Below are 23,715 nucleotides of genomic sequence, written 5' to 3' on the forward strand. Positions count from 1 at the left end.
AGGGGYGGGAGAGGCGGCAGGGCGGCCGCGSCGGGCAGAGYGAGCTCTCGGCCCTTCAGTGTCCYGGYTCYCCTGGCTCTGGTCCCTCGAGGCTGGTCCCCTGCAGCCCGGGTGACRGGAAGGCTGTTTGCACGGGAGGGATCATATGTAACAGCGGAAATTTTTTTTTATTTTAAATTCTTTCATAAAAATTAGAAAAATGATTAAGCCTCTTTTTAAGAAGCTGCCGAGTGGCCTGTGCAGAAGAGCAGGGATTATCCGTGCGCTTAGCAAGCAGTCTCTTTAAACTCTTATSCGCGAGCTGTTTGAATGCTACCTGTGCTAGCTCAGTAGTAGCGTGCGACTGATGCACYGCGCGCCGTGGGAATACGTCCTTCGACGTGCTGAGCGCAGAAGAGGTTTACTGCRGAAGATTTCCTCAATGCCGGCAATTTATCTGCGATCTGATAGGTTTTTATCTCCAGCGCTGCTGGTGGAGGCAGACTCTGAGTAAATTCCCAGATTCAATTATGCCAGGGTCAGCGCTAATGGGTTGTTTAGTGCTTTGGGTAATTTCCCAGGCACGGAGAGCTCCGGTTGGAATTTGCCCAGGTGTTTTAGAGCTTTGCCTTCCTAGAAGTGACACCGAGACCTGCCCTTGCCCCTCTGGGCTTGCCGCAGCCGCCGCCTGTTGCAGGAACTTTCGCAGTGAACGCGGCCGTGGTCGGAGGGGGGCGATACGGAGGGCATGTGCGCGCTGCTCGTGTCTCGGTGACGCACGCGCCAGGCGCTTCTTCGCTGGGAAGCGATGCAGAGCCTTTTATCTGGGGCTTTTAATTAAAACCGTGGCTGATGGAATGGMAGTCCCAGTTTCCCGGAGTCCCAGGCACGGCAAGGTGCCGCCGGAGCGGCGCGTGGTGCAAGAGTGGTTTGGGGAAAGGCAAAGCGAGCTGTCCCTCTGTCCCAGCACTGTGCATTACGCTGTCCCCCTGCAGCCGCCTCAGCGCCCTGCCGTCGCCAGCTGCGCCCGTGTCATGAGTTTGTGGGTGCTCATTGCCAGGCGTGAGCCTCGCTCAGAGGCGGCTCTGCCCCTGAGTCGGGGCCTGAAGCTGGCAGCAAGGTCAACCCAGAGGGCTGGGAAAGCCCCCCCTGCCCCTTGGTTTTGGAGGARAGGTCGCAGAAGAGGGGGCAGTTCGCCTCCACCCGCGCTTGCCAGCTCGCCCCGATGCACCAAGGCCATTTCGGGGCACTGCTTGCAACGCGGAGCTGATTTTGCCAGGGCGTTTCAACACGGTTGGGTTATTCCCCGGCCTTCCCGTGCCCCTGAGTTGGACCGAGCGATGCTCAGCAGCTTTGGAAGGCTGCTGGAGCAAGGCAGGTCCCGAACTGAGAGCGGAGGRGTGGTTTCAGGATGGTCCTTGGAGATGTCTGTGCCCTGAAATGCGCCTGGGAAGCTCAGCATCGCCGCTGGCGCAGGGTGGCAGCCCACGGCGAGCCCCCGCGGCTGCCCAGCACCTATTGCCCAGCGTGGCCGCTGCCCTCTCCCCACCGCGCGTGGCCGGACCGGCTCCCGCGGCGCCCTCCCGCCCTCCTCCATCCAAAGGGATGTCTCCTTTGTTTGCAAAAACCTGCTTCCCTTCCCTTTTCCTTTCCTTTTTAAAATGCCTTTTTGAAAGACTCCGAGCCGGGGGAGGAGGGCAGGGGCGAACAGGCAGAAACTTGGCGAAGGGGCTYGACGTCCCCGCTGAAAACTCGCCGCCCGCCGCTGGCGCCCTCCTCGAGCCCGTCCCCGCTGCGGGGCCGCGGCGGTCCCCTGCCAGCTTTCCTGCAAACGGGTGGCGTCGAGGCAAGCGAAGGGCCGTGGTGCGCTCGTTAGGCAATTAGAGGCTTCCCAGCTCTGAGCTTCGTTATCGGCCTTGGCTCATTCCTGAGAAGCAATCCGGAACGACCTGTGACCGGAGGGGACCTGCTGGGGCGACTGCGCCAAACGAGCATCCTTAATTGCTTTGCTGTGACGCTTGTTTTCATTGCGGTCGTGTTCTTTCCGCAGCAAGCGGGGAGCCCCTATCGCGGAGTCCCTTATCTGCGAAAGCAATTTCTGAACTCCCGCCCGAACCGCGTTGGCTACCCCAGAGGTTTAGGGCTTTTATCCGTGTGACACGGGATGGGACGACCTTTGCCAGCCTCCGGATTGGCACCCAGTGTCGCGCTCCGCCGGTAGCTCTCCCCGCGGCGGCTGCCTGCCGTGTCGCGGCGACGCTGCCCCCGGAGCCGCTCCGTGCTCCCTCCTTGCCAGCTTCCCTTCTCGGAACAGGCGCGTGCAGGTGCGGTTTGCTTTGAGCTCAGGGACTTGCTCTTTTCCAGGCATCGGAGCGTTTCCCTGAGCTGCAAAGCAACCCCCACCTCCGTGCCCTTGCAGGGGAGTTTTGCCAATGAATTTCCAGAATTGCATTTGCCGACTCGTGTTCAGTCGCACCAGGAACGAGCATGGTGTAAAGGGTGCAGGGCCGAGACGGTGGCGGAGAAGCCGGCCGGCTCCTCTGCGCACAGAGGGCGGAAATCTCCYGCGTGCTTCCACGGAGCAGGGAACACACAGCAACGCAAGCTTGTGACGGGAACCTAGCGTGGCCTAAAGGAGCCAACCTCCCCCCAGGTCACGCTTCCAGCAATGCCCCATCACTGTCCCGGATGAGCCGTGGGCGGCCGGCAGCCCCTCGCACCAGCCGGCCGGGAAAGGGAGCTGGGCAGCGGGGCGCCAGACTGCAAACGGCGCCCAACTGACCTAAATAGGCTGCAAACCGGCAGCAGAGCGCAGCCGGTATTGGCGAAAGAAGCTGTGAAGATGATGACCGGGACAGCAATTGGCGGTGTCGGCAGGGCAATTTTAAGGGTTTTTTGTTATTGTTGTTGTTGTTTTTAAATAAACAAGTTGTTCTATTGCAGCACGCTGGCGTGGCGTTTGCTGCTGGGAGCTATTGGACGATTTACCCCAGTTGCCTGCTTTGGCCGAGAGGAACAAAAAAGCCCGAAACGGGGGCGAGGCCGTCGGCGCCGGCTCCCCGCTCCCCGTGCCCCACTTCCATCCCGCCGCTCTCGCTGGCCCTGCTTTCGGGGCCGGGCGAAGGGAGCGGCGACCCAGTTTCCTCGCCGAGGTCTCGGCGCTCCTCGGCGGGGGAAAGGGATCGCGAAAGGCGGCCGCTGCGGTTCCCGCGGGGGGCCGAGCACCTCGGCTCCTCCGTGAGCCGGGCAGGACTGAAGCATCGCCGGGATCGCCGTGTGCTCCGGCGACCGTGCGGCTTTGGGGGTTGTGTTTTGGCGGGGCTGGTTTGACTGATAGTTGCAATCGTCGTTACGTGCTGTGCTGGCACGTAATGCCTTTCCAGGTGCTTGGGCAAAGCGGCTTCAGCTGGTGTCGTCTCGGGCGCGGAGCTGGGGCGCTGCCGTGCAGTGCATCCGGAAATAAACGTCGCAAGGAGCGGGACGCGGAGGCACGTGGTAAAGGCAGTGGCCCAGCATCGCAACTGCTTAAAACTGCTTTATTTACCAGTTCTAAAAACTCCTGCGCGCATCATGTTTAATGCAAACAGAGAGCGTGTTTAGGAAGATATGAAGCATTGCTCGAGGGAAAGCCGGTCCATTATCTCCGCGCAAACGCCTCCCTCTCCAGCTGGAAGCCCAGCATCAGGGCACCGAGTAAGACGTGCTGATGAGGGTAACTAATGCAGGACTATCCAGCCATGGAAAGGAAGGACGGGATCGTCTGGAGCAGGGGAGGAGACTCTGCCGAAACAGACGGCGTCACGTGCTGCTTGCACAACCTCCGAGCCTGGTTCGCGGTCATCCGGTTCACGCTCTCGAAGCCGCCTCGGCTCTGGTGCTCCGAGGCCGAGGCAGGTCACTGGCATAAATCAGAGCAGCCTCAGGGATGCAAGACAGGAACTCTGCGCGGGCGGAGCGAAAGCAGCCTCCGGGCGCTGGGCTCTGGCTGCCTCCCTCTCTGCTTTGCCATCTCTTTGCCAGGGGCTGGGAACCAGACGGGCACCGGCTCGGTGCTGGTCTCCCTCGCCTGCCCCCCTCCCCGGGAACCATCCCCGGCTTTTTCCTGATTGCTCTGGGATGCCTTCCCGGTGCTGGTGCGCTGGGCGGAGGTCCTGGCCTAATGCAGAATCAAACCCTTGGTGCTGCAAAAAGGCCTTAGCATCTCCATGCGCAGGAGCAAGGCTCCCCGGAGCATCGCCCGGGCGGTGCGGTGGCAGGGGTGCGGGTTGGGGCTCCCGTCACTTAAAAATAAACATCAGGACAGCGATGCAAGCGGTCGCCTGCCGCACGTTGCGGCCGGGTTTGCACGCTCACCCCAGCACTCAGGAATTGATTTTAAGCCAAGCCAACGTTAGCCTGGGGAGGGGAGGGCGGCGTGCTGGGGGCGGAGGACGGGGAGCCCTCGGCACGTGGGCCGCCGTGTGACCCAGGGCCGCGCCATTGTTCCTCGGCATGTGCTCGGCTTCCAGGGAAAGGGAATTTCCCAGTAATTTCCAGGGCGGAGGCAAGGTGCAAATCAATGAGCTGCTGAATTCTTGCTCCTCCCCAGCCCATTGCATTTATTCTGTGTTTTGTTCCCTTGCTCCAGCCTGAAGGGAAGATGAAACGGTTTTCCCCGGGTGCCTAAAAAAATTCCCTGACGATAGAAAGCACAGCAAGAATAAGCTCCAAAGAAAACAAAACTATCATCCAGGTCCCTAAACCATGAGATTTAAATATCACTTTGGAATTTGCTCGGTGCTTGTAACTTGCCGTCCGGTCTTCGAGCCGCCGGGGCGCGCTCCTGCCGTGTGTCCGTGAGCCGGGCGGGCAGGACACCCTCCCGCGGCTCTCCAGGGCGGCAAAGTCCATGGAGGCGTTTGCAGGACCTGGGGAGCTGGACCTCAAAAAAACCGTACCCTCTCAGAAGCTGGTGGCGGGGGGAGCACTGCAGAAGGGGTTTGCTGGTGGGGAGGAAGCACGAGCTAGCCCAGCAGGTCGCTCCCGGTCCCCGAGCTCCCCGCCGCGACAAACCCAAAGAAACCCAAGCTGGCTGATACCACGGTTCAGTGGGATCAGTGTTTGCAGCACCGAGCAGGGGTTGCAAGGGGAGATGCCTGCACCAGGGCAACCCCTGGCTGCCCGCAAGACTTCGCCTCCTTGCTCCTCCCGTTCGCACGCTGAGTAGGTCCGGATGAAAGGAGGGAGCTGGGGAAGTGTCCTCCTCTCTCCGAGCTCCACACCTCCCAGGAGGAGGCGGGTGACGGTGTTAAGGAGTCGCCGCTCTTAACCGCCCTTGTTGTCTCTCCGACAGCTTCACAGAGGCCATGAAGAGCCAGCCGAAGCTGGAGGGCTTGGACTGCCGCTGGGCCTATTTCTTGGGCTTGGCCATCCTGGCYGTCGGGACCTTGTTTGTCATCTCCAGCTTCTTGGCGCTGGGCTTCATCGGGACGTTCCTAGGTAAGCGCTGCCGGGATGTCCCCCGTCCGGCGCTCTGCCCAGCTCCGTGGGGCGCCCCGGGGTCAAAGCACTACACTTTGCAAGTAGTTTCTCTAAAGATGCCAGATCTTAACCGGAGACCTCCTTTAATGCTGCTGGGCTCTTTGGGAAAGGCTCATCCAGGAGGAAGGGCAGGGCAGAGTCCTCCTGTAGGTGCTTCCTCTGCCTCGTCTTCGGGGCGCTGTTAGATTTGGTCTCGGCTTCGCGGTACCAAGGTGTGATCGAACCCTGCCRTGGCCGTGCATGGAGATGGCAGCGCAGCAGCTCTGCGCAGTGAGTCCAACCACCTTGAGTGTCAAGCCTGCGATTTTAGAAAGCCCCCGATTATCTCAGGAGTTCGAATGTCCCCCAGAAAGGGGGGCYGGCGAGCAGACCCGACAAGCCCCCYGTTGCCCCACGGCACGGAGTCTCCCGTTGCACCCTGCTGCAACGCCGGCGCCTCCGCAACGCGCGGAGCCAAGCACGAGACTGAACTAACGCAACAACACGCGCATAATTTATAGTCTTGTATATTATATTTTATAACGCAGTCTGGTGGTGAACCAGACCCCGACTGGGCTGGACCCTGGGCAGGACAGTCCCCAGCCAACTCGGGGCGGGAGGGAGGGAGGCGCGTGGCCGCTGCCGCTCCRTGTTTGGGACGTCCCTACGGGGACGGCGGCACCGGCGCAGCGGCAGCACGGTGAGCAAGGCAGCGGTGCGAGGCAGGCCTCGCGCTGAGCCCCGGCCCGCTCGGCGCACGCACCGAGGCAGGGGCTCGGTTGCTCTTCCCTCTGCCATAAACCTGACGGGCCTTGACAGATGCTTTTATCTGCCGCTTTATGGCGGAAAGCATTTTCCACTGCGCCTGCTTTCCCATTTGGAGAGTAATTCTATTAGCGCTGTTGACTTTAAAAACAAGCCGGTATGTGCGGAATTCACAAAAATAAGAAACGAGAACAATAAATATCTAAGGAAAGGGGCAGCTCCCGCTGGCTGGAATAATCCCAGCCCCAGCTTTGACACTGCATTTAGTCTGTGCTTTTGCAAGCGCTTTACAAACCAAATTCAATTAGCTCCTGCGGCGTCTCCAGGAAGAAGCGAGGGCGGTAATAAGCCTGCCTGGTTTTCAAGTGGAGTTGCAAAGAAATGGTTTGAGTTGGCCAAGATCCGGCAACCTGAAATAGAGCCCAGGACTCCTGAGCGCGCGCGCGCTCTCGATGCCCGCCGGTAGCATCTCACCAGCTTGCCCCAAAACCGCCCGCGGTCACCCCTGAGCGCGAGGAGCTGGGTGCAGCCGGCAGGAGCCGGGGCGGCTCCTCTCCTGCCGGAGAGCAGGCGATGCCGAGCGCCCAGGGACGTGGCCAGGGTGGCCGGACCCAGGAGCACCCGCCGGCGAGAGCTGGTTGAACGCTCCCGAGGTTTAGCCAGGTCTGGGATTGTTTACGTAAAGTCTGATTCATCCGACCAGAAGGATCTGCTGGACCTGAACTGCCGGTGAAAAGCAAACAAGTGAGTCAGGTTCAGGGCGAGCGGAGAGCGCGGCTCCGTCCCYGTCCGTTCTGCACCGTTTCCTTGGACATCTGTGCACTGAGCCGGGCCCCAGCTGGGACTGGGCAGAGCTGCTGGGTTTGGCCCCATGGCCACTTTATCCAAGCTGCCACGAATCCAAGTCATCCAGGTCTTCATGGAGACGGTGTTCAGCACGGTTTCTTGCGCAGCCGCAGGGAAGCTGCGGGGCCGGTGGGTCCCAGAGGGTCTCGCGCGGGATGCTCTCCTGCTTGGGACACRTCTGGGACCCGTAGCTGCCTGCGCTCTTCGACCCATGTCTTGAAGGTGTGGGAGAAGCAGGGTCCCCCAGCAGGGTCCGGACCTCCGACTCCGCGTAGCGAAGGGCTGTGCTTCGCGGATGAGGACGAGGTTGTACCATCATCCGTCTTCTCATATCAACCCCTGAGCCCAAGAGAAGCTTTGAGAGAGCCCGTCATGCCTGCTGAGGCCGGGCCGGGTGAGGTGCCGAGACAGGGCGCGGAGGCAGCGTCCGGGCTGCCCGTTAGGTTCTTCTTCAGTAACACGTCCAAGCTTTGCAGCAGTCGCCGAGCACTGGGTCTCGTTAACGCAGGCTAAATTGTTCGGCGGGAGCCGAGTGTGAGTCACCCTCCGGGAACAAGCCTTTCCGTGCCGCCGATTTCCCGCACAGCAGTGCTGGCCCCGGCCTCCGCTCGCGGCAGCTGCGCCTCTTCCCTTCCTCCCTGGCAGCCCATCCTCCTCCTCCTCCTCCTCCTCCTCCTCCTCCTCTGCAGGAAGGTCCTTGCAGCCGCCCCGGGCCCGGGCAGTCGGAGCGATTCAGAAGGTGCTGAGTGCTCGCAGGGCTTCTAGTTTAGAGCATCTCTTGGTTGCTGCTTGCCCTGTTTTCTGACAAATGTGGCCAGGAGGACTTGACTTGTTGGCGGTGCTGGGGCTGCTCGGGGCTCCCGAGAGGCAGCTGTACCCGTCRGAGACCTCAGCGTTGTTCCTGCCGGCGCTGACCGAGATTCCAAGGAAATCCAGCTTGCAGGAGATCAAGGAAATCCAGCTTGGCCAAACCCTGTTGCTGGGCTGCCCTGAACCCGGGTGCTCTCTTGGGAGAGGCAGCGGTGGAGCTGCAGCCGGCGCAGGCTCAGGAGGCGGCTGCGGGAAGCCCGACACAGCGCGTGAAATTGCTTTTTGCTGCCACGATCCAAAGTAACCCCCTGCGGTCGTGTCTACCCTTTGCAGTGGGATGGTCGCGCCGAATTCCGGCAAAAAACCCACCCAAACTAGATGCCGAACCCCCTCGGCCCGTTGCCGATGCTGCGCAAACCGATGCACGATCCTTTCCTGTTGCACCTGCTGGAATATAAAAATATTCCAGCCCCTGCCCCGTGTCATTTCTATTTAACCGTGCGGATTCGGAGGCAGGGTTTGCATCTAGAAGGGCCGCATCCCGGCGGCGGGGGCCTGGGCACTCGCGTGGGCGCTTGCTCCCGCTTGCAAAGGGGCCGCGGCCCCGTGCCGGCGCCGGCGTTTGCCCAGGGCTTTGCAGGGACCTCCAGCGCGCGAGCGCGGCTCGGGAAGCGAGGCGTTCGGCCCCCAAGCCGGGGGCGGGCAAGGCGCGATGAAGCATTTTGACACACGAGAAGGCGCAGAAATGGGCTGTGGCCCGGGGGGGTGCTGYTTTGTACCAGAACCATCTCGGAGATGTATTGCCAGGAACACTGAGAACATATAATACAAATGGCACCAGGCAATTATCTCACTTAGTGGCCTGTAGTTAAAGCCCCAAAGCACGGTATAATTGGGCAGGCGCTGTTTATCCTTGGAAATAAATGTTTTTGCACCCTGTGAGGCCAAAGAAATTGCACTACGATCCAGGTAATAATAATAACCTTGAATGCTTTGCACTGCTGTAATGCCTTTTATCTGGATTTCCAAGCGCTTTCTCAGCGTTCATTAATCCTCGCCGCCCCCGGCAACATAAGAAAGATTGATATTATGCTCGGTGCACAATAGCGCAGGGAGAGACGGAGGAGACTTGAGGTCGGGGAGCGGCTCGGGAGCAAACGCGAGCACGCGGCACTGCGGCTCCTCGGCCCGCCGGGCCGGCACGGTCCTCGCTGCGTTAGCCGGCGTCCGGCGCCGCGGGCGAGGAGGGAAACCTTTGCCGTGCATCACTGCGCCGCTTGGCTCGGCCGCGTCTGCCCCGCTCGGCCATGGCTCGCCGGCAGCACGGCGTTTCCCTGCTTCTCCTTCGCTTTTCCAGGCTCCGTTCGGGGGGTAGCRTGCAAAGATCGCTCCGAGGCGGAGGCAAAGCCGGTGGAGGGCTGAGAGTTTTGCTTGCTCTGGGTGACAAGCGCCTGTTGTCACCCGCGTGCTGGTGACTGAGTGTTTTGTAGGGAGAAGCACCTACGAAAATATTCCGAGAATCTGCAATTCCRAGAATTGCTCTGAGCCGAGAGAGAAGGGGTGACACCGGGCGAGGGCTTTTGGTGGTGGCATCTCGCAACGCAGCTGCAGGGCGCCAGGAACGTCTCCCCGGTTAAATATTTTTGGTCCCGTGCGCTTACGCCCTTGCGGAGGGGCTTCAAGGGGTCRGTCTCGGAGCGAGCGAGGCCGAAGCAGCCGCCGGCCCCCGCGGAGCCTAACGGGAAGCCCTCTGCTTGCCCCGCAGGTGACTACTTCGGCATCCTGATGGAGGCCAAGGTGACGAGCTTCCCCTTCAGCRTCCTGGACAACCCCATGTACTGGGGCAGCACCGCCGTCTACCTGGGCTGGGCCCTCATGTGAGTACCCGGCCGGCGGACCCGCTCCGCCGTCTCCTTTCCTGGCTAGTTTTATTCCGAGGCGCGTGCAAAACCGGCCGCTGTTACCAAAGACCCGYGGCATCGATTGCAGCGAAACAAGTGGTGGCCGAGCGCTGGGGAGAGGGAACGTCGGCGGCGATCCGCGGCCAAGCGCGGTCCTTGGCAGGCTCTGCAAGCGGAAAAACCAACAGCCGGGGCCAAGCTCGCGCCGAGGGTCACGCAGCAGGGGCAGGGCGCCGATAGCAGGGATCAGCCTGGCCCTGTAATTACGCTGAAAAAATCAAAACAAGCCAACACCCCCCTTCCCCCCCCCCCCCCCGGCTGCGCATGATAACACTTCCGAAACGCTCCTCATGTGACACAACACCGCTTAATAGCTGCTTAGGAGGGAATGAATAGGCTGTAATCTGGCAGCAAACGAGCAATATGCGCTGTATAGTCTGTGTATCGAGTTTTATGTGGCTTTATTTAATACCGCATTTTATTTATTTGCCCAGGAGCAAAAACCCCGGCTGCGCTGCACCGGATCCCCAGAGCGTTACGGGCTTTTATCGCCAGTTGTTTTGCACAGGCGCCCCTGAGCGTGACCACCTCTCTGCTGCTTAGGGGCACAAATAAAGTGCTTTGCCACTGCCTGGTACCTTTTTAAGTACCTTTTTGTGGTTTAACTCTGGCCCTGCTAGTGGATAACGGCGCTGTTCTCCGCTCCTGCCCGTGGCGCTTTTCCAGGGTTCGGTCGGCACTTGAAATCTCCCGCGGGAGCCGTCCCGGCTCGGTGCCCAACGGGCCGCTTGCTTCCCGCGAAGCCCGCGGCGGCTGCCTTGGGTCCGCACCGCGGGGAAAGGGTGCGCGGGAGCCGGTGCGGCGCCGCGGCGGCGTTTCGGGGCAGGCAGTGCTTGGGGTCCCCTTCCTGCGGCCGAGAGCAACCAGCGCAGCCCCCCTGCCGGGGGCAAATCCCCAGGACGGAGCAGAAGGAGGAATTTGACCATGAGGAGTTATAAGGAAGTGGTTTTTTTGTTTTTTGTTTTTTTTTTTTTAAGATCAGCATCAAACTATTTCCCGGACTCTTTGCAGAACAGATTGAGCCCTCTCGGGCTGCTTCTGCGTCACAGAAATCCCTTCTCCACCCCGGCGCGAGAGCAACCTCGCACCCGGTGCCCCTTGCCGGGTTCTCCACCGTGTCCATCCCAAACCTGGCCATATGCGAGCTGGAGCATGCCGTGCCGGCTGCTCGTTAAGGATGACAGCTAACGACCTGGGGTGCCCTTGGGGCATCCCGAGCACCCGCCGCCTCCGTGCTGGGCTCACCCGGAGGTGCGCGAGGTGGCCCCAACCCACGGCCCGGGCAAGCTCTGCCCAACCCTGCGCGCGGCGTTTTTGGCCGTTCCTCTTCCCTGGGGTCTCAGCTCAGGTTTCGGAGCTCCCAGGGCTTTAAGAAGATTTTAGGCGTGCGGCCGCAGGGGTCTGCGGCGCGTGCGGGAGGGATGCTGCACGCGGGTCCTTGGCTGGCTTTGGACGGGCCTGAAACGGAGAGCGCGTTCCTCCTCCCTCGGCCGTGTATCACGCTCCGTATCGTGGCATCGGAGCCCACGGGATTGATTCATTCCCATCTCCCGGGGCACGGACCGCATAAAGCCAGCGAGCCTGGCGGTGCACCAGGCAGCCTGCCCCCAGGACTGACATCCAGCGTTAAAAGCATCGCACGGAGCAAAAGCTGCTGTTTTTTTTTTTCCTTCCAGGATATTGCAAATATATCCCAGGCTGGACGCATGGCTGCTGCGCAGCCAAAATAAACTTGTCCACCAAATACGCCGAAGGTGGCATTTTGACCCTGTTTGCGCACAGCGAGTAACGGGGCTTTGGGGAGTGGAGTCCCCCGTGCTGTGCGTAAGGGGAGCGTGGGCCAGCCCTGTGCATGTTGTCTGGCTCCATGGTAATAAATGAAGTTTCTCCAAGGAACTTTGGATCTGGAAGGGCCACGGAGAGGTTTGCACCCACAAGCTGGTCATCGCTACGAGCCCTTGAGGGGCTGGAAGCTGGAGCTGCTGCTCACTGTCCAAGGAGGGCTCGAATCCTGCGGTCCACGGACAGAGCGATGCTCGTGGACCTGCAAAGACGGCGTCCCACCAAGGAGAGGAGGGAGGAGGCCAGGAGCCAAGACCGGAAAAACCTACCTGCTCGAACCCCCGTCCACCCTGCTGCAAAACGAGCCATTGCCAATAAGTAGGTCAAGCCTGTAAGAAGAAAAAAACAGTTCACCCAGATGCTTCTCATTGTCCCGGTCAAGCGTTCGTCGGCTCCTGAAAGACAAATCGAGCATTAGTTGTGCAGCGATGGTTCTGTGTATCTGTGGAGGGGGAAAATGTTTTAAGTCATGGCAACAAGCTGTGTAAATCAGAGCTGGCAGTGCAGCCAAATGATACAATTAGAGGTCTTGCTGTCAACAAACAATCATGCAAATTTGTTCTCTCTGATACGAATCAAGGAGGAGACATGACTAAGCATGTAATAGCGGGCGGTTGGGAGATGGAGAAGTTGCCCGATGTTTCCTAATGAGGAAGAAACTTATTGCCAAAGAGAAGCAGTGGAAAGGTGAAGCTTCGTGCGCCTCTCTCCAGGAATCGGGGGCATCCCGGCGGTGCTGACGGTCGGGTGGTTTGACCTCTCCTCCTCGGAAGGCGTTTTTCCCCCCAACAAGGACAGTCCTCGTTCCGCAAGGACGGCGAGATGTTTCTTCCCAGCAGGGAACAGCTCCGTACATCTTGGCGCTGACATCCAGCTCTCCCCCCCCACGCCGCTCAGCGCTGAGCTGCAACCGGCAATTAAAGGCAATTAGCGGCCCCCTAACGAAGAGCGACGCTGGCAGCCCGTAGCTGGAGGCAGAGCACGTGGAAAGGCCATTTGGCGGGTAGGACGTGCAGCTGCCAGTGAAGTCACGTTTGCTGGAGGCAGGGAAGAGCTGCTGCTTGGGGACGGGTCCCCACGCGACTCCGGCGGCCCGTGCCCGCGGCGAGCCGCAAAGCAGGAGGGGACGGGGGGTATTTCCAGCCTGATTCCTCGGCCTCGCTGCTGTCAGCCCAGCATCACTGACCCACCTCCGAGTCCTAACTTTGGACCTGCTCCGTCTCGGCGTTTCCCGTCTCGCCGCCCCGGGGGTCCGCGTTTCCGTGCCCGGCTGGGACGCGACCGCGCGAGCTCGGGGTTTATCATCACAGCAGAAGCTCTCCCAGCGCAGGTGCGCAGGGATCTTCCTTAGAAGAAGTCGCCGGAGCAGGCTGGGGAAGAAGCTTTGCCAGCTAACATCTGTCCAAGCCAGTTAACATGAAGCACAAAACCCCCACCTTTTGTTCGCCTCTCTTTAGCGAGCGGGAGAGCGCTCTCATGGCCTCGAACGTCTCGTTTCTCCTTTTAAACCGTGTCTTGCATAAGCCCATGTACTTACCTCGCCTTTCCTTCTCTTTCAAAACAGGCATGCAAGCCCAGCTGGCCTTTTGCTGACAGCCGTAGTGGCAATTTCCTACACAATTGCAATGCTGTACGAGGGGTGAGTAGCTCTGCAAAGCTGGAGAGCTCCTAATTGTCGCTGCCGTCTTTGACTCCCGAGGTTTCGGGGAATTGGAAACGCAGGGATTCTTTTCTTTTTCTTTTTTCCAATTAGTTCAGTGGGGACAAAGGAAAACACATGATTGCTCTTCGGTTGCTTTGATAACGGGCAGATGCCACTTTAAAATTACTAGCCGAGTTCTAGGAACGTTTATGCGTTTATTTGTTTTTATCGAAATGAGATTTCTCTCCTTTGGGCGGCTGCTTCTGGCCAGACAAGAGCCACGAGGAGGCCGGTAGGACTCGGTGTGTCGTCTGAAGAGACCCTGCAAGAAAGAGCTTGCGTTTTGTTCTCCCTTCAATGGGAGCTCTGGTATTTTACACTGCAATAGCCCGGCAGCCCTGGACTGAGCAGCCCCAAATTATTCCCAGAAGCGGTGGTTATATCGCAACAGTGAGAGGGCTTTTGTGTTGGGGAGAGAGGAGAGGCCGAGAGCGCGGCGTGCGAGGAGGGAGAGCGCGGGCACACAGGCAGAGAGGGCCCAGCTGAGCCCTGCCGCGCTCAGCACAGGGATGGCCCTGGCCCCAGCGCAGCCTGGACCCGCTCCGCAGCCTGGAGAGCCCGAGCCGAGCATGGCCGCGGCGTGGGAATAAATATTCCCAATATGCCCAAAGCGGAGGGCATGGTTTCTGGGCCTGGAGGAGAGGCAGGAGCAGAGGGCACTGGGGAGCACCTGGTCAGCTGGAGTTTTTCTTTTCCCCCCCCTGCTTTTGCCCTTCTCCTGCCTCTGCGCCCCCGCTCGCCCCCGAACCGCCGGCCTCCCGCCCGCAGCCCTTTCACGGAGGAGATCTATCGGCGCAAACAGAAGGCGGCGAAGAGCAAATAGCAGCAGGTAGGTTTGCGGAGCGCCCGGGCTGCTCCCGGCGGGAATTGCTGCCCGGCTGCCTTTGCCGGGGCTCGGCGTCCCCGGGCGCCGCAGCGGCAGCCGGGTCCCTAACGGAACCTCGTCTCTTTGCAAAGCAGGGCCTCGGCCGCGGCGCGGCACGGCGCGCTTTCCCGGGCCCCGCGCCCTCTCATCCGCCCGTTCTCCTCCTGCGACGAATCCTGCCAATTAGCCCAGCGACCCCCAGCGAGGCAGCGGAGCRGCCGGCGGCGCCCGTATCGGCCGGAGGACGCGCCGCGGCGGGAAAGCGGYCCAGCTCCTCGCTGCGGGGCGCGCGGAAAAACGACGGAGGCGACCGCGAGGCGCGCGGGGCCGGGGAGGGGGGGAAAAGGGCTTTTTTTTTTTCCCCCCTTTTTTCTGTGCAGCCAGGTCCCGTTCCACCATGAGCTGGGATGAAACACAGCTGCCAGGACTTGGCTCTTCCCAAAGATCCCAGTGCCGGAACCTGTTCCAAAGCAGAAAATCCCAGGGGTGAAGCTGCAGGCCCAAGCTGGATGTTTACAGATTCCCTGAACAGTTTGAGAAATGAGCTGGAATTGCCCAAAAAAATAAGAAAAGAAAAAAAAAAGCGTAAAGCCCCTGGGAGAGGGTAGCGGCGTCGGAAAGGGGAGCTGCGTCGCTGCGGAGGCTGCGGAGGAGCCAGGACTCCTGGTCCCGCCGGGATGTGCTGCCCTCGCCTCCGCGGGAGCCCCCGGCCTCCTCGCCTCCCTCTGCCGCCAGCCCTCATCCGGCCCCCGTGTCCCCGCGGGGGCTCCTCCCCGCGTCCCCCCTGCTCTCCCRTCGCCTCCGGGCTGCTCCGGGCCCTCGGAGCCCCTGCGGCCGTGGTGCCCGTCCGTCACCTCCTGCGGCTCCTTCCCGCGCTCCCGCTGAGCGCCGTCCCGGCCGTTCCCGTGGCYGTTCCCGCGGCCGTTCCCACAGCCATCCCCGCCATTCCTGCAGCCATTCCCGCGGCTGTTCCCATGGCTGTCCCCACCATTCCCGCGGCCATTCCCACGGCCGTTCCCGCGGCCATTGCCGGTCTGGGGAGGGYGCCGGGAGCTGCATTGGAAGGGGCGGGCAGGGAGAAGCCGTGATGCCGGCGGCGCTGCCGGAGGAGTGGCGTCGAGCCGAGGGCCCGGCGTCCGCGCGGTCCCAGCATTTCCCCATGAAACCGTCAGGTTCCCTTTCGCTTGTGCATGGTTGTAATTCGCCCTTCCGGAGTTGCTCCTCACGAATTAAAAGTGTTGGTTTCTTTTCCGTCGCACCTCCGTTTCCTCGGGCCTCGCGGGCGCCGTGTTCGTGTTCCTCCGTCGGAGCCGTCGCACGAGGATTTCTTTCGCTGCCGTCTCGACGGCCTTCCTCTTGAAGGCTCGGGCATAGTATTTTATTTTTAGCTAAGTTTCCACATCCCCTCCGCAGTTCGTGTTCATAGACGGAGGCTGAGCTGGCCCAGTCCCCATAGCAACCACGCGGCAGAGGATGCGTTGCATTATGCCGGCGATTTATGTCAGAGTTGCCAGCCCTGGCTCAAAGTCACTGATGCAAATAAATTTAGATTTCTTGATAGGCAAAATCAGTATTTACAAAAGAGACATTCGCTTGCTAGGGAGGCTTTGCTCCGCGGGAATGCAGCCAGGGCCGCGCTCGCCCTGCGGAGAGCAGGTAAACCCTCATTGCTGACCTGCTCAGCCCTGCCGCAGGCCGGGGGGCTTTGCAAACCCCTGCAGCCCTTCCCGCTGCCCCCTCGCTCCGTGTCCCCTTTGCTCCCTKCACTGAACCTATCCCCGTTTTTACCAGTCCTTCCCACGGCAGCCGGTGTGGATTAACGCATCCCTGCCTTTGGAGAACTGGCTCTGTCTGCTGCAAAGCCGGGTTTTGGCATTTCGGAGACGTCTGTTTTGTTGCCTAAAGCGAAAACCGTGAGCTCAGAGGCTGCGTTCGAGTCCCGTCTCGCTGGGGTCCGTGCCCGCCGTAGCTCGCCTTGCTGGGGCTGCTGCTCGGCTTGGATCGGGCCAGCGCTGGGGAGCAAACCCGCGGCGTGCCTACGGGGAGCGCCGGCTGCCGGCACCAAATACAGAGCAGCCGGTTACAGGCTGTGTGCGGTATTGAGCAGGGAGGGATGAAGGGCCTCTCCCTCCCCGGTATTAAGGAAAAAAACTTGACGCCTCTCTAATTACCAACCCTAATATTTCTATTATATTTCTATTATATTGCAAGGGCTGCGGCGGGGGATGGCACCTGCAGCCTGAGCAGCAAACCGTGGCGGTGCCAGCGCCGGCGTCCCCGCGGGTGCAAGGGCACATCGCGGCGGGGCACCGCTCCCAGGGACCGGCGTTCCCATCCCCGCGGGCTGCCAGGTCCCTTGGGACCTGCCCTTGCAAACCCGCGTGTGTGCGGCCGGCAGCGTCCAAGACCACGCGGGGGCCCTGGCGACGCGGTCGCCCTCGTGCCTTCGAAGCCAGCCCGGGTTCCCGGGGCCCCATCTGAACTTGGCGGGTCGAGTCTGTTTGTAGCCTTGGGAAGAAACAGCGAGTGCCAGCGCCGCAGATAACGCTCGCCTTCGCGCTCAGTACATTTCTCTAGAGCAAACACCGCTGCGGGAGAAGCGAGTTAAATCACAACTTCTCCCTGGCAGGCACCGCCGGGGCGCCGGGTGCATCGCCCTGCAGCGCCGCGGCGCGTCCCCGGCAGGCGCGCGGGCGGCGGAGGCGCTCCAGAAGCAGGCTGAGCTCCCGGTCGGGGTGCACGTGGGTTTTTTCCACGTTGCCTTTTGCATTCCTCCTTGGTGTGCAGTTTGGGGGGGGGGATCACCAGCACCGCGGGCTGCAGGACCTGTCTGTAAGGCGGATGCCGGGGCAGCGCCTCGCGCCCCGCTGTGACCGCAGGTGCCCCGGGGCCCCTGTTTGCTTCCATCCCGCCAGGTCATGCTTCCTTCGCACGGGGCAGAAAAGGCTATCGGGCCTTACGTGGAAAACAAATACTATTAGCCAGGAACAGGGAATAAACACACAGGGCAAGCAAAYGGGCGCTTATCGCCCCCGCGGAGCTGGCAAGCGGCAAAAGGGCCGGAGGGGACGGCACGACCGCTGGTGCGCCGGGGCTCGCTGAGCCTGCAGTTTGCTCTCTGGGAAAACGGGGGGAACGGGGGGGTTTGCACGGCTCCGGCGATTGTTCCTGCGCCAGCCGAATGGATTTGGGGCCGGTGCCAGAGGGTCGGGCGGGAGGTCAGCAGGGTGCGGGGAGCGATTTTGCCCCACGCCRGCAAGTGAGCTGGGCTTTGATGCGAATCAAAGCCGAGATTGGAGCCCAGCAGACCCTGGCAGGAGGCTGCGGGTTTTCAGGAAAGGAGCCCTGAGCTTCCATGGGTAGCAAGGAATAAATGCAACGGGAAGAAAAACCCTTGGGGGAAGCTGTTTCCAGCTGTGAAACGGCCAGTGATGGAGGTCAGATGAACATCTGGCAGGACCGAGACCCATCCCGCTTCGGCACGTCGCCGCACGTCCCTGCCAGTGCCCCGGGTCCCTCTGTTTCTCTCCGGCCAGGCGTTTTCCCTTGGCTTTGCTGGGGAGCTGCTTTCCCTTCCCGTCGGCACAGCGCTGATCAAAGCTGCTCCGGCCAAGCGGCCTCAGCCACCCCCAGCTCCCGCTGTGCGCCGGAGGACGGGTTACGAGGCTGTTTTCTCCAATTTGCACGCTAAAAACCGCCCTCCGGCAACCCGGAGGATTCTCAAGCTGCGGCCCGGCGTCCCTGTATCTTATTTCGAGAAAACGATCGGAATGCACTGCTTTTTCCATGTCGCTTTGGCGGGGAATCTGTTCACCGGCCGCGGCTCGTGTCAGCCTCGGCAGCGGGCTCGGCTCCCGCCCCAGCCCCTGGTCCCCGTTGCACCCCAACCTGCCCACCGGCGCGGGCAGCGGGCAGCCCTGCCGCCAGCAGMCGCCTTGCCACCTCCCGCCACGCCGCGCTTTCCGCCGAAGGCCTCTTATTTTCGCCGTGCTGCCCTGGCAGCAGCCGCTATTTCCATGGGAACCCTCTCGGAACGGGTAGCAACGCGCGCGTCGGGGTCGCGGAGCCTGCCTCTCCCCCGTGCCCTATATTTCAGGTCCCTCGCTGCCTGTCTCCGGTTACAGGTGACATTTCTCCCTAATCCCAGGGAGGCTGCCGGGCTTCGGAGGCGAACAGAAGGTGTCGGAGTTTGGGTACACGGCCAGGACATGCAAATGCTTCTGTCGGCACATCTCCCGCAGGGGACGAGCGCGGCTGCCGTGCCCAGCTCCTCGGGCTGATTTGGGTGGAAATGGCCAGAAGGTTGCGAACTGCTCGGGACACGGGCGAGCCCGGGCGCCTCGGTTCCCCCAAATTTTGGCTTTTGCCAGCATTGYATTCCCTGCCAAGGTCTTGGGGACGGGGGCAGCATCACGTCTCCTCCGAAGGGCATTTCTGGGAAGCAGGACCAGGCTCTTGTCCCCGCGCCCGCGGTGGCAGCTCCCATTCCCGGCCGTGGTGTGTTTCCAAAAAGTGAGCCCACACCAAGCAGTGGCAGCGTCCCAAGGCCACCGAGCCGCTCTCGTTCGTGGGCTGATCTACGTGTCGTGTGGCGCCATCRAAGCCTGGACAGTCACTGTGTGCTCAGCTCTTGCATGTGTGTTTGCTCAGCCGGTTAAGGAAATTAGAGGCACCGAGCCATCGGTCAGAGCACGTGCTGCTTCCCCTGGCTTTGCGCTGAGATGCCGAAGCTGAGCCCCTGTTATGGGCTTCTGATGAGTTTATTATTTGATTTGTTCCTCCGGGCGTACGAGCCAGGGCCTTTTCCCCTTTTTGCCAGGGTTTTGCAAGACATGCGTGAGCTGCAAACGCAGAGAGTCAGGAGCCCGCGGCATGGCACAAACCCGCTCCGGCGGCACGAGGCTTCTGCAGGCTTCGCTGGGGACTGCATTGCGCCAGGCATCCGGATGATGCGGCCGAGCAAGCTATCGCTGCCCCTTGCCTGCATGACTCAAGGATTTGGGGATTTGAGACGTGTCTCAGGCTTTCAGATTGTCTGCTAATTGAATCCCAAATGCTAAAAGGAATCAAGACACACGGAAAACTGTTGCAAAAGAAATAGGGGGTGGGGGGGAGGAAGCAAATAAAAACAACCCCCGATCCCCAGTGACAGAGCAGCTCGCTTCTGCATTGTAAGTCATCTGGGAAAAATTATATGTTGCAAATTACGTGCTTTTTCTGAAAAGGCTTAAAGGAGATTTAATAAAATGAGACAAGCTAATAATATAGGGAATGAATAGGAACCCTGGATGCTGCATCTTGAATTAATCAGATGCTTTTTCCCCAGGGGAYGGAGCAAGAGCTATAGCTAAACCCTCCCTGCCCAGCTGCTCCCCTCTTCCTTCTGCACCTCTCGCCTCTCCGGGCCCCGCAGAGCCGACTCCAGCGTGCAGCTCCCGGGCCCGTCCTGGGGAGCAGCTGGGGCCTTTGGACAGCGAGGGCAGGATCTGGGGCCTCCTGCCTTGGGAAGAGGGCGGTGTCGTGGAGGGCTGCAGGCTGGAGGAGGTTCCTCCGCCAGATCCCCCCACCCCGTCTCTTTCTGGGGAAGGGAGCGGGGTGGGAACGGAGGGCTAAGGAGTCCCACGTCCAACCGCGGGTCGGTCTCCAGAGTCCTGYACAGTCCAGCTGTTTGCAAACAGCCGTTGGGAAATCATCAGCCTCCGGTTGTTGTTTGCGACCAGGCTGAGGAGAAGGATCCCACGGTGCCGGGTGCTGCACGCAGAACAGGGAGCCGGTCGCTGTCTCTGGCACACGGCCCCGGCTGGGCTCGGGGACAGGGGTTTGCCGGGGCTGTCTGCATGTTCACAAGCCCCAGTCTGCAGGAAAAAAAGGCTGTGCTAGGTGCTGTGCAGAGGCCAAGCCTTTAGAAGGACTTAAAGAGTCTTGACAGCAAAGGAAAACAGCTCATGCCTGCTCTGCTCCTCTCCTTGGCCTGTGCAAGGTCCCTGGGTACGGGGCGTGCAGGTGGGAAAGGCACACATGGCTGTTCCACTCTGCTTTTCATTGCTTCAGCCCTGAGGAACCAGCCATAAAGCAAGGCCAGCCCGACCCTAAGGTGAAGAGACTTCTCAGCTCCGGCAGCACGCTCAGGAATCAAAGTTGTGTTCTGATGTAATTGTTCTTTTCCGAGTATCCCCTCAGGTTGCCTATTTCTGGGCTCGACTGTGCAATGCACGTTCATGCTTTCTGGTACATTTTGCTTCCTACATTTTTGCAGAGGCTGATATTACTGTGAGCTCTATTTTTTCTACTCGCACGGTTCGTCCAAGCCGGACCCTCGGGAGCTGCATGTTCTGTCGCTGGGATGTTTGTGTGACTTTCGTGGAATTTTCTTACCTCAGCCGACTTGCTCGCGGCCGGCTATTGTGCATTGTCTCGTGGCTGGAACACCCGGGGGGTGCTAAAGGGGAGCGAGACAGCAAGAAACTGGGGATCGAGCTGTGCTGAAGATGTTCGACTCCGCGAGCGGCGGCTGCAGTCGCTCGGGGTTTCGTGCACGGCAGCCTGCCTGGGGCTCTTGCTGCACCAGGTTGCCGGTGGGAATGAGCAAAGAGCCTGAACTCCTCCGCGTCAGAGCGACGAGCAAACCACCCCCGCAAGCGGCAGGGTCACATTCTGGCAGGCGATATGGCAGCCATGGGGGAGGATGCCATTTTACCTGCCCATGCTTAAGATTCAGGGAGTCAGGTCAGAAATAGGAGGGGATTTTTAGCAGTGAGAGTCATAGCAGTGGGAAGGCTCTGCCTAGCAGCGAGGTGGACTCTTTATCATCAACCAACAGCAGCCAGCTCCCGGCAAATGTGCTCCGGTTCCACCAGGAGACAAATTTCTAGATGATCTTCGGGTAATCAGACTAACTGCTTGTAATGCTCCTTTCCTCAGGCTCTGTGCGACCCTGCAAGAAGCTGGGCTCTCAGATATGACAGCCGTTGCACGGTGCGGTACCCCCATCCTTCGCTGCTTCGTGACCCCCCCCCCCCCCCCCCCAAGAAGCTGGGCTCTCAGATATGACAGCCGTTGCACGGTGCGGTACCCCCATCCTTCGCTGCTTCGTGACCCACCCCCCCGCAGCGCCCTGCCTGCCCCAGCATCCGCAGCATCCCCAGCAGCGATCGGGCCTCCTCTGCTCCCAGCGTCCGCTGCAGCACGACCGGCCCCCCGGCCCCCGAGGGCCCCAGCCCTCGCTGCTGGCTCACTCCCAGCGGGATGGCTCCAGTCGTGACCTGCACCTCTGAGCCGGGCCCACGGGATCTCGGTGGCATATGACTGCCTGCGAGGCGACATGTGCTGCCTTTCCTGTTGCCAAAGAGTCTTTCAGAGGAAGCAAATAGATTTTCCATTTGCTGAAGCTGGCCAGCCTAAGAGGAGGCTCTGAGCAGGCTATTTTTACCCATTCCTAGCACTATTAATAGTTGTACAGTTAAGAATAAACTCTAATCAAGATATTTGATTTGTCTGTCCCCCGGAGGTAGGCACTTCCTCTCTCTCCTGTTGTTTTCCATCAACTGCCTCAGTTAAATGATCTTTTTGTTACTTTGGGATGATGCATTTGTGCCTTATAATCAGCCATTAAACCTCTTTGCTGTCTCACATGCAGATCAATAAACACGTGAAACAGCCCCACTGTCCCTCCCTGAAGCCTCCTCGCGGCTGCTGCCGCTGGGCAGGATGTTTCCCCATGGGCAATGACGGCTGCAACGGGCTGCTCCGTTTCACCCCAGAGGTGAACTGCAATTCCTTCAGAAACCTTTGGACAGTGCTTAAATTACAGTCCACGCGGGAGGCCACAGCCGGGGGAGATTATAAACTCAGCAGCATCCTTTTCCCAAGCCGTGCTGATGAGATTCCCGTATTGCAGCTGAGGCCCCTCTGGGCGTCGTGCGTGTGGTTTCGGCTATCCCRAACCMTGGGCGAGCATCACCCTCGGCGGGTTTTTTCCCCCCTAACCCCCCCCCCCCAGGCAGGTGTTGGCAGTGGAGCCTTTCTCCCCCTCCTCGCCCGGGGCTGCGCTGCCCGCGGCGGCGGCGGCGGCGGCGGCGGCGGCGCCCTCGCCCGCTCCCCAGCGGCAGGACCCAGCGCTGCAGCCCCCGCGGCGGCGGCTGGGCTGCGTTGGGGTTAGGGGCAGGCAGGTGGGGGCTAGGGCTGGGATTAGGGTTAGGATTGGGGGCTGAGGCCGATGCTGTGTAATCCCCCCCACACACACTCCAGACTTTTATTTTCCAGGCACCGTTTCTCCGTTTTGCTCCCCCCCCCTTTTTTTTTTAACGCGATGCCCCGGAGAGGCGCGCTGCAGAGCTGGCTCTAGCCCCCCCGCCGTTAACTTTGGGGACCTTTTCCCCCGGCGATGGGCTGCTCCCGGGGCAAGAGCAGCGGTAAAAAGCCGTTCTTCAAGGAGCACCCCGCAGCCTCCAGCCGGGTTGCAAGGGGGGGAGCTGCGCGATGGGACACTGACTTCTTTCTACTCCTGTCCCCTGCCCTGTACATATGAAATATATATGTATATAGCGTCTTCTGAGGTCTTTTCTGCTTTTCTATGCATAGGTTCTTTACTCATAGGTAGATAGATGTCTTTTCTGCGTGCTCGGACTGTGTGCACGGACACCCACTTTTGCACAGTGAGCAAGTGCGAAACGAATCGAAACCACGCCGGGAACGGCGCTGTGACTCCCTGCACCCCCGCACCCCCTGCCCCGGGGCCCCTGCCGCCGCACTGCCCGCCCCGCCCGGGCACCGCGTCCTGCAAAGGGGTCCTGCTCGCGGGGACCCCCAGTGCAAGGGCCCCGGGACCCCGCTGCACAGCACCGGGACCCCGAACCGGTCTGCAAACGGGCTGCCGCGCACGGCACCGGGACCCCGAAGCGGGCTGCAAACGGGCTGCTGTGCACGGCACCGGATCCCCGGTCCGGGCTGCAAACGGGCCGCCGTGTAGAGCACCAGGGTCCCGAACGGGGCTGCSAACGGGTCAGTTTGCACAGCGCGGGGATCCCAATCAGGGCTATAAACGGGTCGGCTCGCACAGCACCAAGTCCCTGGTGCCGAGATGTAAAGGGGCCACGGCCAGAAAGCACCGGGAGCCGGAACCGGGCTGCAAAGGGGCCAGTTTGCGCGGCACCGGGAGCCGGAACCGGGCTGCAAAGGGGCCAGTTTGCGCGGCACCGGGAGCCAGAACCGGGCTGCAAAGGGGCCAGTTTGCGCAGCACCGGGAATCGGAACCGGGCTGCAAAGGGGGTCAGTTTACGCGGCACCGGGAACCAGAACCGGGCTGGCCAGGGGCCAGTTTGCGCAGCACCGGGAATCGGAACCGGGCTGCAAAGGGGCCCGTTTGCGCGGCACCGGGAGCCGGAACCGGGCTGCAAAGGGGCCGCCGTGCACAGCCCCGGGACCGGGCACCGGGCTGCGCAGGGTCC

The 23,715-nt window shown here is 60.9% G+C and overlaps 1 protein-coding gene across 2 annotated transcripts in view; it reads left to right on the forward strand.

Annotated features, from left to right (window-relative positions):
- PEMT (phosphatidylethanolamine N-methyltransferase) overlaps positions 1–15,520 on the forward strand; it is a 32,761-nt gene extending 17,241 nt beyond the window's left edge. The window contains exons 3-7 of one of the 2 annotated variants that reach the window (XM_026083284.1): positions 5,312–5,457; positions 9,665–9,776; positions 13,267–13,341; positions 14,173–14,233; positions 14,362–15,520. In XM_026083284.1, the coding sequence (XP_025939069.1) occupies positions 5,312–5,457; positions 9,665–9,776; positions 13,267–13,341; positions 14,173–14,227 (388 nt within the window). In that variant the 3' untranslated portion in view covers positions 14,228–14,233; positions 14,362–15,520. The remainder of the gene's footprint in view (positions 1–5,311; positions 5,458–9,664; positions 9,777–13,266; positions 13,342–14,172; positions 14,234–14,361) is intronic. The other variant, XM_026083283.1, reaches the window with a different exon arrangement.
- Positions 15,521–23,715: the final 8,195 nt, after the last annotated feature.

The sequence above is a fragment of the Apteryx rowi genome, unplaced genomic scaffold, assembly GCF_003343035.1.
Source record: "Apteryx rowi isolate R43461 unplaced genomic scaffold, aptRow1 scaffold_6, whole genome shotgun sequence".
NCBI lineage: Eukaryota > Metazoa > Chordata > Aves > Apterygiformes > Apterygidae > Apteryx > Apteryx rowi.